Here is an 18735-nt window from a genome sequence, read left to right on the forward strand (position 1 = left end):
TATCCTCTATTGTAATTGTGATAAAGTTGTCCACTATGTAAATTTGTTTTGGTTATCGTTTGCCAGTTACGTCATTTCCCCTTTTCATGCTGTCACTACATAAGAATGGCTTATAGGATCACTACCAAGTCACAACAGCTCTGAAGTCAAGATGAGAAGCAACTTTGTTTTGCTGTGGGTCCTTATATCTCTGCATTGCTTCTTTACCACATACGGTGAGTTTTTTAAATGTTATTAACTTATGCTTTAACTAACTTATAACTTCTTATTAGGCTACTTTCACATGCGGCAGACTGATCCGGCAAGCAGTTCCGTCGCCAGAACTGCCTGCCAGATAAGGCAATCTGCATGCAAACAGACAGCATTTGTAGACTGATCCGGATGCGGTTCCATCTCACAAATGCATTGCAAAAATGCATCCGTCTCTCCGTTTGTCATACGGACAAACGGATCCACTTATTCAAATTTTTACCGGTCTCCGCATGCACAGACCTTAAGGACGGATCCTGCATTCCGCCGCTAATACATTTCAATGTAAATTAATGCCGGATCCGGCATTCTGGCAACTGATCCGGAATTTTGGACGGAGATAATACTGCAGCAAGCTACAGTATTTCCTCCGTCCAAAACACCATTCAGTGACTGAACTGAAGACATCCTGATGCATCCTGAAAGGTAAGTACCCTTAGCCAGGCTGAATTGTTAACTGATAGTAGAAAGTACATAATATAATTGACTGAAGTGATCGACATTTGTGTATTTTTTTTTAAGAACATAAGGTTTTCTAATCTCTCTCCAATTGGAAAAAAAAAATGTATGGTTCCTACACAGAGCAAGAAAAGAGAACGTTGTGCAAATGCTGATTTTATTTATTTTATTTTATTCTTGTTTAATCCTAAAACAATTTATGATGGATTACAAATTTCAGAAAAAGCTGGGAAGATGGCTAGGGAGACATGAATATGCTGCAAGAACAAAAACAGTCCATAATAATCCATTAACTTTTCTTAACAGGGAAGTAAACATTTTGTTAGTCTTTTATTCTTTGCAGATCAATTCATATGTATATTGTTCAAACATACACACCTTTATATATTGAGATGCCCATATATGGAAATGTTGTAAAACAGTATCCGGTATATTTTTGCCATAAATCTACCCATATAATTTTAGGATACTGTACAATGTACATTTTTATACTTTATTTCAGGGAGAGGATGTATATATATATATATATATATATATTATATATTACAAACTGGGAATCATAGTACTGACCTAGTAGCTGTCATATTGTTGATTCACAAATAATGAGAGTCAAGGAGTAAAACAAATCATAGGAAGTACTACCATTAAAATGTAACCTTTCTTCTAAAAGCAACACCGCATAACAAAAGACATAGGTAACAAAACACACTGCAGAATTCCGCCACAGCATTCAACTGTATTACCATCCTGAGGACAATGGAAATGTTCATTGCTCACAGCCCTGCTGCCGTTCCCACTTGTCCCTAGGTAGTAATGCCAGACGTAGTCACCTTACCTTACCTAATTGGTGGTGCGTTTCTGGCAACAGGGAAGCTGGGCCCATACCGCTTATTCATTTACAGTCTGAAACTGTGACAAGTTTCTACTCTGTACAGGCCGCAAAATCACCAGAGTAGGGGTGATTTCAGATGTGACGGAACTGTCACAGACTTTCAGAGCAAATTGTGCACTGAAAATCTTCAACAGTTTACAGCACAATACATGTGGATGAAAAAAAATAAAAAATCTGTGATTCAGATGGTACTTTGGGTTTTTAACCTCTTCCGGACATAGGGCGTACAGGTATGCCCCTATGTCCTGGTACTTAAGGACACAGGGCGTACCTTGCCTGCTCAAATCATTGAGCAGGCACCTGGGGCAAATGCGCCGGGGGGTCCTGTGACCCCCCATGTATGCGATCGCAGAAAATCGCAGGTTAATTCAGACCTGCGGTTTTCTGCGTTTCCGAGTTATTCGGGTCTCTGAAGACCCGATAACCTGGAACAGGATGGTGATGGTGGTGTGATTTCACCCCACCAATCACCATCCAGTGATCCTGAGAGGTGATGGTGACATCACCTCTCAGGATCGCCTCTGATTGGTTGGTGGGCGGGACGGCGCAAAATTCAAATGATGCAGGCGCTCCTCTCCTCCTCCTTTTATGTTCCGGAGCCGGAGGAGAGAGGAGCTGCCTGCACCAGTCACGTGGATCGCTGCCAGCATCACCCCATCTGTGCCCCCAGGACCCGATCAGTGCCCCAGCACCCCCCATCAGGTACATAGGGAAAGCATAGGAAAAGTTTGGGTTAGGCAGGGAAACTAAAGGGAAAGTTAGTTTTGTTAACTTTTATTGCATCACCCTAAGTTAGGGTGTCTGGGGTCCACAGCACAGCTGCGTGACCCTAGACCCCGCCATGGCCCGCTGACTGTGGCCGGCACTTTTAGCGCACACCCCACCGCTGATCAACTTCGGATTTGAATTTATTTTTTCAAATTTTTTGCCCTTTTTTTTTAGTTTTTTTTTTTCTGTTAGTTTTAGGGTGAGTTCGTGAACACCCGTTCCCCCACACACACGCACACCAAATAAAGATTTCCACACACGCACATACACACGCAGACACACACTCCCCTATGGCCCGCCGAACGTTCTCTCCGAGAGTCCCAGTGAGGACGAGGATGACCCCACAGTCCTGTTGTCATCTGCGTCCTCCTCATCATCTAGCGATGATGATGATCCCCCAAGGCGGCGGAGACGCCGCCAGGCAGAGCAAGGGGACTGCCATGTTAGGGACCCTGTGGCCCAGCCTAGTACGAGCAGCTCTGTGGCTCGTTCTGGTTTCCCGGCCCACCAGTTAAATTCACCGGAGCACCCTGCCGGTGAACTAGTCTGGTGTAGCCCAGAGCGATACGAGCAAATCTGATGGTGGAGCAGACGAACCTGTACGCCCAACAGTTCGTCGCTCAACACCCAGGCTCCTTTTTGGCCAGGCCCGGTGGCTGGACGCCGGTCAGTGCAGCCGAAATGAGGACATTTTGGGGCCTCGTGCTGCATATGGGCCTGGTCAAGAAACCCAGTGTCAGGCTGTACTGGAGCGGGGATGTCCTATACCAGACCACACTTTACAGTACGGCCATGACACGCTCCCGGTTTGAGGCCATCAGGAAATGTCTGCATTATTCTGATAATGCAGCATGTCCCCCCCGAGGTGATCCTGCCCATGACCGTCTGTATAAGATACGGCCGGTCATCGATCACTTTGGGGCCAAATTCATGGAGGCCTATGTACCTGGAAGGGAGCTTGTGGTTTATGAGTCTCTCATTGCGTTCAAGGGGAGACTCATTTTCCGCCAGTATGTGCCCTCCAAGCGGGCGAGGTATGGCACGAAGCTATACAAAATTTGTGAGAGTACCTCCGGGTACACTTACAAATTTTGTGTATACGATGGGCGAGATTCCCGGATTCAACTCCCAGAATGTCCTCCCACTCTGGGTGTTACAGGGAAACTTCTGTGGGACATTATGTACCCACTGCTGGATAAGGGTTACCACCTGTACGTGGATAACTTTTATACCAGTATACCTTGTTCCAGTCCCTTGCCGCCAGATCCGCGTCCGCTTGTGGGACTGTGCGGAAAAATCTACGCGGCCTCCCAGCCCACCCCCTCCAGGTACCTATCCCCAGGGGTGATTCCCGTGCCCTTTCCACTGGAAACCTGTTGCTGGTCAGGTATAAGGACAAGAGGGATGTCCTTATGTTGTCCACAATTCATGGTAACGGCATCACCCCTGTCCCTGTGCGAGGTACCGCGGCAACGGTCCTCAAGCCCGATTGTATCGTCGACTACAATCGGTATATGGGAGGAGTTGATCTCTCTGATCAAGTCCTCAAGCCATATAACGCTATGCGCAAAACCCGGGTATGGTACAAAAAAGTTGCGGTCTACTTGGTGCAGGTTGCTATGTACAACTCTTTTGTACTGTCCCGGAGCGCTGGCAACACAGGGACATTCCTCCAGTTCTATGAGGTAGTCCTCAAGGCCCTGATCTTTTCGGACCGGGAAAGAGCAGGCCGGAGTACCTCGGAAACTGTAGGCGCCCGGATCGTCCCTGGCCAACACTTTCCAGGTGTGGTCCCCCATACTGGAAAGAAGGGACGAACCCCAAAAAAGTGCAGAGTGTGTCGCAGGAGGGGGATACGGAAGGACACCACTACTCAGTGCGAAGATTTTTTTTTGTCACCTTACATAATAAAAAGTTTAATAGCAAGCGATCAAAAAGTCATATAGCCCCCAAAATAGTGCCAATAAAACCGTCCTCTCATCCCGGAAAAAATTAAGCCCCCACATAAGATAATCGGATAAAAAATAAAAAATAAAATGACACTTAGACTTTAGAGATACAAAAAAAATTGTATCAAAAAGGAAAATATAGTCAAAAACCTAAATAATTTAAAAAAAAATGTAGACTTATTAGGTATCGCCGTGTCCGTAAGAATCTCCTCTATAAAAATATCCCATGACCTAACCTCCCAGATTAACACGGTCCCAAAAAAACGGTGCCAAAACCGCTATTTTTGGCACTTTTCCATTTCAATCTGTTTTTTTCCGGTAACAAAACAAGGGTTAACAACCAAACAAACGTTAATATTTATTACCCTGATACTGCAGTTTACAAAAATGTCACAATTGTGGTCGTAAACTGCTGTATCAGTAAAAGGGAGGCCGCAAAAGGAAAGGACCAACATGGTTTCTGAAAGGCCGATTTTGATGGCCTTTTTTATTGACACCATGTCCCTTTTGAAGCCCCCCTGATGCCCCCTAGAGTAAAAACTCCCTAAAAGTGACCCCATCTAAGAAACTACACCCCTCAAGGTAGTCAAAACTGATTATACAAACTTTATTAACCCTTTAGGTGTTCCTCAACAGTTAATGGCAAATGGAGATGAAATTTCAGAATTTAAATTTTTGTTAACCTTGCCTCACAAAAATGTAATATAGCGCAACCAAAAATCATATGTACCCTAAAAATAGTCCCAAAAAAAATGCCACCTTATCCCGTCGTTTCCCAAATGGGGTCACTTTTAGGGAGTTTCTACTCCAGGGGTGCATCAGGGGAGTTGAAACAGGACACGGTGTAAATAAACCGGTCCATAAAAATCAGCCCTCCAAAAACCAAACGGCGCACCTTTCCCTCTACGCCCCGCTGTGTGGCCGTACAGTAGTTTACGGCCACATATTGGGTGTTTCTGTAAACGGCAGAGTCGGGGCAATAAAGATACAGTCTTGTTTGGCTGTTTACCCTTGCTTTGTTAGTGGAAAAAATGGGTTAAAATGGAAAATTAGGCAAAAAAATGAAATTTTCTAATTTCATCCCCATTTGCCAATAACTCTTGTGCAACACCTAAAGGGTTAACGACGTATGTAAAATCAGTTTTGAATACCTTGAGGGGTTTAGTTTCTTAGATGGGGTCACTTTTAGGGAGTTTCTTCTCCAGGGGTGCATCAGGGGGGCTTCAAAAGGGACATGGTGTAAATAAACCAGTCCTGCAAAATCTGCCTTCCAAAAACCAAACGGCGCACCTTTCACAGCAGTGAAGGCTTAGTACTAACCGCTTCCTGGTCCTCGGCTGTCGGCTGTGAAGGCTGCGCACAGCGTGACTGCGCTCTGTGATCTCATGCTGTGCGCCGCCTTCACAGCACAGCCAGAAAACAGAGCACGCTGGAGGAGAGGAACGGCGGCGTCTAGAGCAGGAGAGGTAAGTGTTTTTATTTTATTTTAACCCATATGAGGCTGATGGGGGCTTAAACATTGCTGGGGGCTGAAGGCTACTGGGGTATGAAATAAGGCTACTGGGGGCTGAAATGAGGCACTGGGGGCTGATAAGAGGCATGGGGCTCTTATCTGAGGTCTAATTGGGGGTCATTCACATTGGGGTCTGAGCTGAAGTCTGATTGGGGTCTGATCTGAGGTCTTATTGGGGTCTTATTAACATTGGGGGTTTTATTGGGGCTGTCAGCTGAGGTCTGATTAACATTGGGGGTCTGATTTGTGCTCTGACCTGAGGTGTAATGAAAAATATTTTTTTCTTATGGTCCCCCTCTAAAACCTAGGTGCATCTTATAGGGCGAAAAATAAGTTATGTGAATCCATCTTATGGTACCAGGGAAATGTAATCTATTGTCACCAAAGCAACTGCATAGTGTTGTCCAGATTTTCCAGGGCATTGAATGGCAAGCAGGTCTAGCTGCATGAATGGATTTATCACTAGTATAATCTGCTTTGAAGGTGTTCATAGAAATGTTTAAGTTCCAGTTAGCACAGGAGAAGCCCACTGTAAAGCACAGTGCATATCAAAAAGCTGCTTCTTGTACAAGGCAATATGTCATCATTCTGCCTCTGAACAACTCCATTCAGCAGAGTGTGCGAGTATGTGTGGTGAGGGCGGTGGACATTGGGGAATATATTGCTTCTTTTTTGCTTCTGCTGCATCTTCCGGTCCAGTTTTTAAATTAAAACAAAGCTTAAAGGGGTATTCTGGTTGTAAGATGTTATGTTAACTATTAGATCAATGGGTATCCTACCACTGGGACCCCACGAATCCCAAGAATGGGGACCCCACAAAATGAACAGATCGGCAGGTCTAGCATGCAAACTGCCATTCTATTCACCTCTATGGGAGTCCCAAAACTCCTGTACAGATAAAAAGAGATAAATAAATGCCTAGCCTGCTGCTCTGCTCATTTTGGGGGCCTCAAAGGGATTTCTGTTTTGTCCCAGACTAGATTATTTATTTATTTTTTTACTGCAAAGGTGATTATAAGTTATCTTATACTTTACAGGCATTTGGGAAAGCAGATTTGTTAGAAGAAGGTGCAAATGTTTAAAAACAACCAATAATGCCATTCCGCGTGAACATTTTCAACATGTTAAAGTTTTGCATGAAACACAAAATTGCAGAAAAAAAGAAATCATGTGAGTACATTGACTTGTCTTTCTTGACATTCAAAATGTCCAAATTCTAAGCAATGGGTTGTAAACTAAATAACATATTGTTATGTAGAATCATAATATGCATTATCATGAAGGAATGTTTTGTATTGGTTTTTGTGTGTAGATTACTAGGAAATAAGATTCATTTTAAGGACACTGTTGGGTATCCAAGGCACAGATCGACCTTGGGATTTGTGGAATCAAAGATAGGAGTGGACTGGGAACTTAAAGTGGCTCTGGAATAAAAAACTGAAAGTGGCCCCATGTTGTAGGCAGAGCCAAATTGACAGAAGGTGGGCCAACACAAGTAGGTTGGGTCAGCAATACCATAGTGCAAAACACGGTCCCAGCAGAATCACCAATACAGTACTGCACAATATACTGCCCCAAAAACTGCCCCTCTGTGGAGGCCATCAATAGCTACCATTTTCTGTTCTCCTCTTCCAGTTGTCTCTGATAAGGATATGGAGCAGAGGGCTTAGGGGGTGAGATGCCAGCCACAGCAGTTAAATTTAGGAGGGAATGTGCAGTAGCTGGCAGAATACCTGATTCTCCCATTAATTGCTCATTATGTACCAGGCCAGGGGCAGAGAGAAGGGTATAGGTGGCCCATTGGGTATCGACCCACTTGGAAATTTCCCTGTTGGATGTATGGCCAGTCCACCCTTGATCAAAGAGATGGTATACTGTAACTATCAGACGGTAATTTTCAGCATAATATAACAACTTGGTCTAGAAGATATAGACACCCTACTCCGTATCAGAGTCAGCCCATTCTTCAAAAATATAGAACATTCGCACAGCCATTTTTAACTGCATTGTAAACTTTTTGGTAATCATTGTACACATGGGATCAATAATGAGATTTAATAGGGTATTTGTGAATAAAATAAACCCTAATGGCAAATGATTGGCTCCAACATCCCCTCAAAATTGGGTTGTCTGCTACTGGACCTTGTCAGAACCAAGGTCCACTGAAAGATCCACTGGTATTATGGTGGGAAGGTCCAACCCTGACATAGAAACATAGAAACATAGTATGTATCAGCAGATAAGAACCATTTGGCCCATCTAGTCTGCCCTATATACTGAATACTATGGATAGCCCCTGGCCCTATCTTATATGAAGGATGGCCTTATGCCTATCCATTGAATGCTTAAACTCCTTCACTGTATTTGCAGCTACCACTTCTGCAGGAAGGCTATTCCATGCATCCACTGCATCTCTCAGTAAAGTAATACTTCCTGATATTACTTTTAAACCTTTGCCCCTCTAATTTAAAACTATGTCCTCTTGTAGCAGTTTTTCTTCTTTTAAATATTCTCTCCTATTTTACCTTGTTGATTCCCTTTATGTATTTAAACGTTTCTATCATATCCCCTCTGTCTCGTCTTTCTTCCAAGCTATACATGTTAAGGTCCTTTAATCTTTCCTGGTAAGTTTTATACTGCAATCCATGTACTAGTTTAGTAGCTCTTCTCTGAATGCTCTCCAAAGTATCAATATCCTTCTGGAGATATGGTCTCCAGTACTGCGCACAATACTCCAAATGAGGTCTCACTAGTGCTCTGTAGAGCGGCATGAGCACCTCCCTCTTTCTACTGGCAATTCCTCTCCCTATACACCCAAGCATTCTGCTAGCATTTCCTGCTGCTCTATGACATTGTCTGCCTACCTTTAAGTCTTCTGAAATAATGACCCCTAAATCCCTTTCCTTAGATACTGAGGTTAGGACTGTATCACTGATTTTATATTCTGCTCTTGGGTTTTTACACCCCAGGCGCATTATCTTGCACTTATCAACATTAACTTTTAGTTGCCAGATTTTTGACCATTCCTCTAGTTTTCCTAAATCCTTTTCCATTTGGTGTATCCCTCCAGGAACATCAACCCTGTTACAAATCTTTGTGTCATCAGCAAAAAGACACACCTTACCATCGAGGCCTTCTGCAATTTCGCTGATAAAGATATTAAACAATATGGGTCCCAGAACAGATCCCTGAGGTACCCCACTGGTAACAAGACCTTGGTCTGAATATACTCCATTGACTACAACCCTCTGTTGCCTGTCCCTCAGCCACTGCCTAATCCATTCAACAATATGGTAGTCTAAGCCCAAAGACTGCAATTTATTGATAAGCCTTCTGTGTGGGACAGTATCGAAAGCCTTACTGAAGTCTAGATAAGCGATGTCTACTGCACCTCCGCCATCTATTGTTTTAGTCACCCAATCAAAAAAATCAATAAGATTAGTTTGACATGATCTCCCTGAAGTAAACCCATGCTGTTTTTCATCTTTCAATCCATGGGATTTTAGATGTTCCACAATCCTCTCCTTGAGTATGGTTTCCATTAATTTCCCCACTATTGATGTCAGGCTTACTGGCCTATAGTTGCCCGATTCCTCCCTACTACCTTTCTTGTGAATGGGCACAACATTTGCTAATTTCCAATCTTCTGGGACGACTCCTGTTACCAGTGATTGGTTAAATAAATCTGTTAATGGTTTTGCTAGTTCACCGCTGAGCTCTTTTACTAGCTTTCGGTGTATCCCATCAGGCCCCTGTGACTTATTTGTATTAATTTTAGACAGCTGACTTAGAACCTCTTCCTCTGTAAAGACACATGCATCAACAGATTCATTAGTCTTCCTCCCTAACTGAGGTCCTTTTCCTTCATTTTCCTTAGTAAAAACTGAACAGAAGTATTCATTGAGGCAGTCAGCTAGTTCTTTATCTTCTTCCATATACCTTCCTTCTTTTGTTTTTAATTTGGTAATTCATTGTTTTAGTTTCCTTTTTTCATTTATGTATCTGAAGAATGTCTTATCGCCTTTTTTCAATGACTGAGCTAATTTCTCTTCTGCCTGCGCTTTAAAAGCTCTTATAACTTGTTTGGCCTCTCTCTGCCTAATCTTATAAATTTGCCTGTCATCCTCGTTTTTTTTTTTTTTATAATTACTAAATGCTATCTTTTTGTTTTTAATGATTTTGGCCACTTCTGCTGAGTACCACAGTGGTATCTTCCTTTTTTTGCTTTTACTGACAAGCCTAATGCAATTTTCTGTTGCCTTCAATAGTGCCACTTTTAAGTAGTCCCATTTCTCTTGGACTCCATTGAAACTGTTCCAATCTGATAGGGACTCATATACCACTAATCTAATTTTAGAAAAGTCAGTTTTTCTAAAATCTAAAACTTTTGTTTTTGTGTGGTGTGACTCAGTCACTGTACTTATAGTAAACCACACTGACTGGTGATCACTAGATCCCAAGCTTTCCCCTACAGTAATATCAGATACCAAATTCCCATTTGTGAATACTAAATCTAAAATGGCCTCCTTCCGTGTTGGCTCCTCAACTACTTGCTGTAGAGATAATCCTAGACTCTAGTTATTGAGAATTCTTGCCATCATTGGGTATATTTTTTTACTAATAAATACCAGTATTCCTCACAGACTAATTTCAAGTATGACTGGTACTAATTATACAGGCATGAGGGGTCCTGGGTTAACAACCCAACTTTTCTTAAATTTGATGACAAATTAAAAGAGGACCTTGCTTCAACTGAGGAAGCTCTCATGCAAATGAAGCAATCCAAGTTCAACAGAGACTTACTCGACTATAGTCGCAAAAAGTATATACCTGGTCGGATATGCGGACACATACACCAAGATCTATACTAAGTGGCTTGCGCTCTAAAAAAAAACAACGCCGCAAAGTCTCATTCAGCTCCACAGAGGCCAATTCACCTGAATCGGAATGTGACACCAACCTGACTCAGATTGAGACATCAAATAATCGACCAATACAAGGAACTAGTCCACACAGACAGGCGTCACAAAACGCAGAGGAGGTCGACGACACCGCAAGTCGCCGTTACCCCGCAAGATTCAGGAAGGGGAAAACGAATTACAAATAATCAACTTGTCGGCTTGCATATTGTCAGAACATGAACTCACAGTTCTAGGCAAAGGTTTAACGTTTGCTCCGTCATGTCACTTTGATCTGTACAAAACCATATTGGACGTGAACAGACTCGCTCGCAGTTTAACTCTGCAGCAGCATTTCCAACCAACAGACTCACAGGTGTGTAGTCCAGGAGATGCTGCAGCCTGTGTGTTCACCTCCAATGTGGATCCAATTCCAGGTATCACCAATCCAATTTCAATTCTAGATCACACATTTAATCCAACCAGTATGTCTTTCAATGAAATGTTACATGTATATGATCTAATTGAATTGGAAAATGTTTGTCTCTCCTCTAACCCTGTCTATTGTTCGTCAGACTTTAACCCTTCCAACCGTGACTTCTATCCGGTGCAATCCAGATCTCATGCACTGGACAGATTTTAGGAACTAGTTGAGAGGGATCTAGTCTCACTGAACAATTCAGTAGCCTCGCAACATAAAGATTCAAATAATTTATCCAAAAAAGAATCTCTAGCATTGCGCAATCTCAGCAATAGAGATGATATTGTTGTGAGGCAAGCTGATAAGGGGGAGCGGTGGTCATCCTTGATAGTGAACTGTACAGATCCTGTATTCATCATATGCTACAAAATGACAGGATCTATAGCACTTTACAGGGTGACCCGCTCCCCTCTTTTCAGAAAGAACTGAAAGCTTTGTTGTTACAAGGATTTAATTTAGGTATCCTCACTCAGAAAGAATATGATTATATCTTCGTTGCATTTCCAGTCATTCCAATTTTACACGCTCTACCAAAAGTGCATAAACCAATTTTTCCCCCTCCACTGAGACCAATTGTCTCGGGCATAGGGTCGTATTCAGAACGCCTATGCCAGTGGGTTGACTCACTACTGCAACCCCTAATCCCCAATATCCCTGGCTTCTTGAGGGATACCAAATCGGTCCTACAAGCAGTACAAAACTTTAAATGGTCACAAAAACATTCATGGGTAACAGCTGACGTAGTTGCACTTTATCCTAGCATCCCCCATGACTTGGTAAATATTTCTCTGGTATGGTTTCTGGAGAATTTTGGAAATTTTTCTGCAGTGCTAAGGGAGTATGTGGTGGCTGTGGTGGACTTCCTCCTGAGTCGGAATTACTTTATGTTTGATGGAAAGTTTTTCCTGCAGACATCGGGGGTGTCGATGGGGGCCCAAGTTCTCTCCCTCCATTGCTAATATATTTATGGCATGGTGGGAGAGAGGCTTTCTCCTCATTGACACCAACCCCTTTTCAGACTGCGTGGAGTGGTATGGCCGTTACATCGATGACCTGATCTTCATTTGGTCTGGTGATGTGGCGGCCATACCACTCTTTGCTGAATATCTGAATGCATGTGTGAACGGTATCCAATTTACCGTTCAACACAGCACCAGTAACATTGAGTTCCTGGATCTCCGCCTCAGGGGGGACCCCGCCACGGCCTCCATATGCACCAGCACATACAGAAAACCAACAGCAGGTTATACATTATTGCATGCCCAGTCATGCCACCCTATACATACCATAAGAAATATACCTAAAGGAGAACTAATCAGGGCCAAAAGAAATTGCAGTGATGATTCAACCTATGCAGCGGAGGCTCAAAATATTATAAGAAGATTGACACACAGAGCATATTTACAAAAAATGATGGAAAAATGCAACGGAGATATTCTAAACATGAACAGGAACCTATTATTGGCCACACAAGTAAAAATAAAGGGACAAAATTTTAGAGAGACATCTAATCACGAAAGAAAAAATATTTTTGTCACGCAATATAGTAATGAATATAATCAAATTTGTAACATCGTCAAAAAGCACTTCCCAGTGCTAGCGTGTGACCAAAAAATGGGCAGCAATGGCACAAAAAGGCATACAATGTGCAGCCAGAAAGGCACCTACCATAGCCAGCTCTGTGAGTCCATCTCTCTTCAAAAATGATAAGTCCCGTACACTTCAGAATACCTGGTTGTCAACAAAAGGGAATTATAAATGTGGTCACTCCATTTGCACTTGCTGCAGACATATGAAAATCTGTCAAAGTTTTGGTCCAGCGTTAATGGCCAGGTTTTTAAAATACAATCTTTCCTTAACTGCAATACTACCTATGCAATTTATTGTATAACATGCACAAGGTGCAAGTTGCAATATGTAGGATGTACGACTAATGCAATAAAAACACGCATTAGAAAACATATATCAGACATACCGCACCACGAGAGCCGCAATATATCTGCGGCAAGCCTTCATTTTGCTATAATACATGGTGGTGATGTCTCCTATATGTCAGTACAGGGTATTGAAAAGGTTAAAAAACCAATAAGAGGTGGTGACAGAAAAAGGAAACTCTTAAATAGAGAATCTTATTGGATTTTCCGATTAGAAAGTCGCCAACCACAAGGCCTAAATAAAAGGCTGGATCTCATTCTACAGTACTAAATTGTATATCCAGCTTTTTGTTTATTTATTTAATTTTTTTTTTTTTTTTTTTCTCTTTTCTTCCTCTTCTTTCCTTCCCTGTTTGTTCCATTCCTTTAAACTTTTGTTTTATATAGACTATATTGATTCATTTTGGTATGTTTTTATCTATGTGCACACTTGTGGAGAGGAGAGATTGACTCTCAGCCTGATTGCTTCAGGTGTGGGAGCCTCCCCCTCCTCTCTATAAGAACAACTCACAGTGTATTTGAAATTTGTCATGAGTAAGGGCTAAAATTGAATTGGGCCCAAAACATGTAGACCTGCTTTTTTGTACCTGGATTTTATACCTATGTGATTATTGAATAAAGCCTTTGGATTACCACAATTACAAGCTGGACAAAACCCCTTTTTTCTTCATACTTCTGTATTTCTCCTGATTCGGGTGAAGGAGTTGTTCCGTGCTACACAGTGGAATCCTCGGCAGGTGAGAGCTGCTCAAACCTTTGATTTTTACTACAGGCATGAGGGGATGTACAGTCCTCCACAGTTCCACATATGTAAAGTAAAAGAACTCTTCTATGGTAACACCTTCCTTTTGTTCTCCCCTTTGTTTATGATGTTCCATTTCATTCCATTTTAGCATTTTTCTAAAGAACAGTAATATTGTGTGTGTGAATCCAAAAGCTGAATGGGTTAAAGTGGAGATATTAAATGAAAAGGTAAGGTTATATATATATCACATAAAATAATATATAATCACATCAAATGCTTATAGATCGGAAAATACACATGCATAAAACGAATTACCGGTATACTTATTTAAAGAGGTTGTGCCATGAAAAATATTCAACATTTTTCAAATCAGCACCTGGATCTGAATATTTTTGTAATTGCATGTAATAAAAAATTAGCATAGCCACTGAGCTATCCAATAAAATGTATATATATATAGCGCCACCTGCTTTTTCTTATTTTTTTGTCCACCTCACTGAGGAGGTCACACATGCTCAGTTTAAACCTTCAACTGACACCAGCCATAGCTTCACTTACAGGGAAAGATCTACAGCAGAATGAGGGAGCAATTCACCTCCTAGCGCATCCCTAATCTGACCCTGACTCCTAGCTGTATGAGCCGTTCCTTGATGGTAGGAGGGCTCATACTCAGGAACCTCGGATCCCTACTGACCCTCCGACAGATCCTTGAGCTAGAAGCTGGGTAGACAACCTGTTCCCCCTGGACGCAGAGAAACAGGAGTCTAAAGTGGCCAAACTACATAGAAAGGGGAACCTAAACAAATTATGGCAATGGCAGGTAAATGCAACAAGAATAACACCTACCTGCCACAGACACAAAGCCTGGAAGCCATGTGCAAGTGCTTCTGTCCACACCAAACATAAACGGACACAGCACACACCACACATCACACAGGAACCCAGGACCATAAGCTGCAATAGAGAAGCATACAAAAGACACACCTTGATAACATAATGTGTAAAACATAAACTTATACATAAACTTAAACTTATGACCACAAGGGTGGCCCCCACTGGCAGATGGTATATAAGTAGGAGGATGACTCCAGCAGACCATGGCTGAAGTACCCCTCTGACTACTGCTCCCAGCAGAGGCTAAATAGCCCATGTAGCCACACCCACACAGAAACACCCAGTGTTCACACATACAGAAGGGAGTTAACCCTTCCTACACCAGGCATGGGAGAAGACTACTGAAAAGGGAGGTGTACAAACAACATCACACAAATAAACCCCGTGCACACCAGGGAAAGTGCAGACAAACATAAGTTGCCAGCGGCAACCGCATGCTGTGACAGTGAGCGCCTAGCAACTGCTCAGGGCGCTCCACTGCCAACAACCTTATGTTTCCAGCGGCAACCACACGTGAGGCAACAAATCCAAAGCCCTCACCTGTGGTTGAAAACATAGACCAAACCGCTGACAACCGCATGCGACCACAAGAGTCACGACCATAACCATGGTCGTGACATAAACCTAGTAGAACAACTGAAGCAACAAATGAGATTTCTGGTTCCATCTAAGGTACAAGGGTGGTTCTAGATCTGTTAGAGATTGCCATGTACAATTTATAATGTCTGATTTTAATTTGTTACATCAGTCATGGCATAAACCCTTTATTTGATATCGCTAGAATATGCAACAACATACATATTGTTGGGGGTCTGATTTCGAGGACTCCCACTGATCCTGAAAACTGTCCCTATGGCAGTTCTCATGCACAGTGGCGCTACCAGACACCCTGCAGTGCAGGGAACTACAATACAGAATGGGGACCATATTGTAGCTCCTTGCACCGAGATTGGCAGTGAAGGAAATGCAGTGCTGAATTCGTGTTGCTACCTCTGGTGGATCAGTAGAGGTTCTGACAATCGCAATGACATGGCATAACATTATGATTACTGTGGGTCTGAGCTCCAAGAGCCCCAATCCCCAAAACTGTCTATCCAGTATTTCCTAGTGCTTGTATCCAATTTACATAATCCAGCACTGCTTCTGCTTACTAGAACTAGGATCTTAAAGGGGTTATCCCATCTTAGACAATGGGGGCATATCGCTAGGATATGCCCCCATTGTCTGATAGGTGCGGGTCCCACCTTTGGGACCCACACCTACAAGGAGAATGGAGCCGGGGAGAGTTGCGGCTGGAGGACCCCAGAGTCCATCCACCACCAGGCGCAGCTTCCCGCCTCTCCCATTGAAGTGAATGGGAGCGCATCGCGCATGCGCAGCCACCGCTCCCATTCATTTCTATAGGGCTGATGGAAATAGCCGAGCCAGCGTTCAGCTATTTTTGGCGGCTCCATAGAAATGGCTGCTCATGCGCAGTGTGCCCTCATAAACTTTCTCTGCTCCGTTCTCCTTGTAGGTGCGGGTCCCAGAGGTGAGACCCGCACCTATCAGACAATGGGGGCATATCCTAGTGATATGCCCCCATTGTCTAAGATGGGATAACCCCTTTAAGTTAATGAATGAGTAAAAACATTCATTTCATACATGTTACCTGCACTTTTTCAAACAGGTGGTATGGCATATATATATGTGGTTTAATTTTGTTTTAGAAATGTAATCCAGTAAGTATCCCAAGCATCAATATGCCTATTTCTAAGCAGGAAAAGAGGAGCCTGTTGAAATGAAGGTTGGTAGAATGGTAGGGAGAATAAGATTTCCCAAGGTGCCACTTGGTTTAATAGATTGCATTTCCTACTCTTGGACTTAAAGAGGTTTTCCAGGAGTTTTATAATGATGACCTATCCAAAGGATAGCAGCATTAGTATCTGATAGGTGGGTGTCACCACTGATCAGCTGTTTGAGAAGGGAGGAGCGCTCCTGTGAGTGCTGCGGCCTTTTTTCTACTTTTTCCTAGGCCAGTGACATTACGTTCATCAATTGCGTGGCCTAGGAGCAGCTAAGCCCCTTCATGTAAATGGGGCTGAGTTCAATACCAAGCAAAGCCACTATACATGGTATGGCGTTTTTTTTTGGTAAGCTGCAAGAGTTAGCACTTCTGCCTTCTCAAAACTGCTGATTGGCGGGGGTCCTGGGTGTCGGACCCCCACCGATCAGATACTGATCACCTAAAAATCCTGGAAAATTCTTTTAACTATAATGCATCATAGTATAATAAAATATAGGAGAAATAACTCACACAATCACACAAAATGATTTATAAAAAGTGTAACTTTTTTTGTCTCCTTTTCAAAGGTAAAATAAAAGAAGAGCAAGAACTATGGACATTTTCAATTTTTTCTGCCGTTCCAATGCATCTTCATATCACATAAAATGGGTCACCAAGCTGAATGTTTAAAATATACTCAGCAACCATTAATCCTTTCATGTACAAATAAAACCTAAATTGTAAATAAAAAAATTACACTAACTGCCTATACCCATATATTTTTTAATAAGGCACCACTGAGCACTTTATACACACCTTTATGCAACTTTATGCCAAAATGTAATTTTTTATGAAAATTTCATAAATCTGTTGTGAATTGTGACCCAAACAGAAAGTAATATGTACAAAACCTCCTAAAAATAAAAGTGCAACATGCGCAGAGTTCACACATGCCACTTAGCCTAAATTTACATGCACATATTGTCAAGAAATCACCAGAACTGGAAGGACCAAAAATCTAGTTTCTGAGCAAAAATTTAAAATAAATTAACCTATAAAATACAGGGATTACACTTCTTGAATTAAAATTGCACTCTCAAAGCCTATATATTTCCTGAAAGCAGACAAACTGATGATTGGAATTCCTTTGACAGGCTGTTGACAACCGTGTGCACCTTCAAACTTTATGACAAACAAGAATTATTTAAAAAAGAATGCATCAAAACAAACCTTTGCACCAAAAACTCACATCCAAACAGACAAAAAAAAAAATCAATGTAGAAATAATACATTGAGGTGTGCAAAGCTCATATATACCACAACTGTATACAGCAACACTGAAACAGAGGCCATGTAATATTTGCCCGTTATCCACAGATGTGTTAAAAATGTAAACTGCACAAGGTAGACAGCTGCCATGTTATCAAAATATACATTTTTGGAGAGCACATGTAACTTTTGCCTACATGTAATTGTTTAGCAAACAGTGATTATAAGCAAAAATTGGACAAAAACTAAAATTTGCACCTACAATTTGTACTCTAGCAGAGCCCTTACTAAGATAATACTCTGAAAAATGCTGTAAGATATAGACTCTAATATAATGCATTAACTAAGTCTACTTTCACACTGTCGTTTTTGGGTCCGCCTGTGAGATCCGTTTCAGGGCTCTCACAAGCGGCCCAAAACGGATCAGTTCAGTCCCAATGTATTCTGAATGGATAAGGATCCGTTCAGAATGCATCAGTTTGCCTCTGTTCAGCCTCCATTCCGCTCTGGAGGCGGACACTAAAACACTGCTTGCAGCGTTTTGATGTCCGTCTGACGAAACTGAGCCAAACGGATCCGTCCTGACTTACAATGTAAGTCAATGGGGACGGATCCGTTTTTACTGACACAATATGGTGCAATTGAAGACGGATCCGCCTCCCATTGACTTTCAATGTAAGTCAAAACGGATCAGTTTGCATTATCATGAAAAAAAAAAAAGCGTTTGCATTATAGGTGCGGATCCGTCTGTGCATATACCAGACGGATCCGCACCTAAACGCAGGTGTGAAAGTAGCCTAAGGCCGCTTTCAGATAAGTATAAGGCTACTTTCACACCTGCGTTAGGTGCGGATCCGTCTGGTATCTGCACAGACGGATCCGCACCTATATTGCAAACGCTTGTATCTGTTCAGAACGC

The 18735-nt window shown here is 42.3% G+C and overlaps 1 protein-coding gene across 1 annotated transcript; it reads left to right on the forward strand.

Moving 5' to 3' along the window:
- Positions 1 to 146: 146 nt before the first annotated feature.
- On the forward strand, positions 147 to 17314 carry LOC122926899 (C-X-C motif chemokine 13-like). The gene is made up of 4 exons (XM_044278421.1): positions 147 to 215; positions 6868 to 7000; positions 14037 to 14115; positions 17135 to 17314. The coding sequence occupies exons 1-4, from the start codon at positions 152 to 154 to the stop codon at positions 17141 to 17143; spliced, it is 285 nt and encodes a 94-aa protein (XP_044134356.1). The 5' UTR covers positions 147 to 151; the 3' UTR covers positions 17144 to 17314.
- Positions 17315 to 18735: the final 1421 nt, after the last annotated feature.

The sequence above is a fragment of the Bufo gargarizans genome, chromosome 1 (assembly GCF_014858855.1).
Source record: "Bufo gargarizans isolate SCDJY-AF-19 chromosome 1, ASM1485885v1, whole genome shotgun sequence".
NCBI classification, from domain to species: domain Eukaryota; kingdom Metazoa; phylum Chordata; class Amphibia; order Anura; family Bufonidae; genus Bufo; species Bufo gargarizans.

Excerpts from the sequence above, each read along its gene's own strand:
- LOC122926899 (XM_044278421.1), top strand. The coding sequence starts at position 152 with ATGAGAAGCAACTTTGTTTTGCTGTGGGTCCTTATATCTCTGCATTGC. Across the intron at positions 216-6,867 it reads TTGCTTCTTTACCACATACG|GCATTTGGGAAAGCAGATTT; the intron begins GTGAGTTTTTTA and ends TATACTTTACAG. Across the intron at positions 7,001-14,036 it reads TGCAGAAAAAAAGAAATCAT|CATTTTTCTAAAGAACAGTA; the intron begins GTGAGTACATTG and ends ATTCCATTTTAG.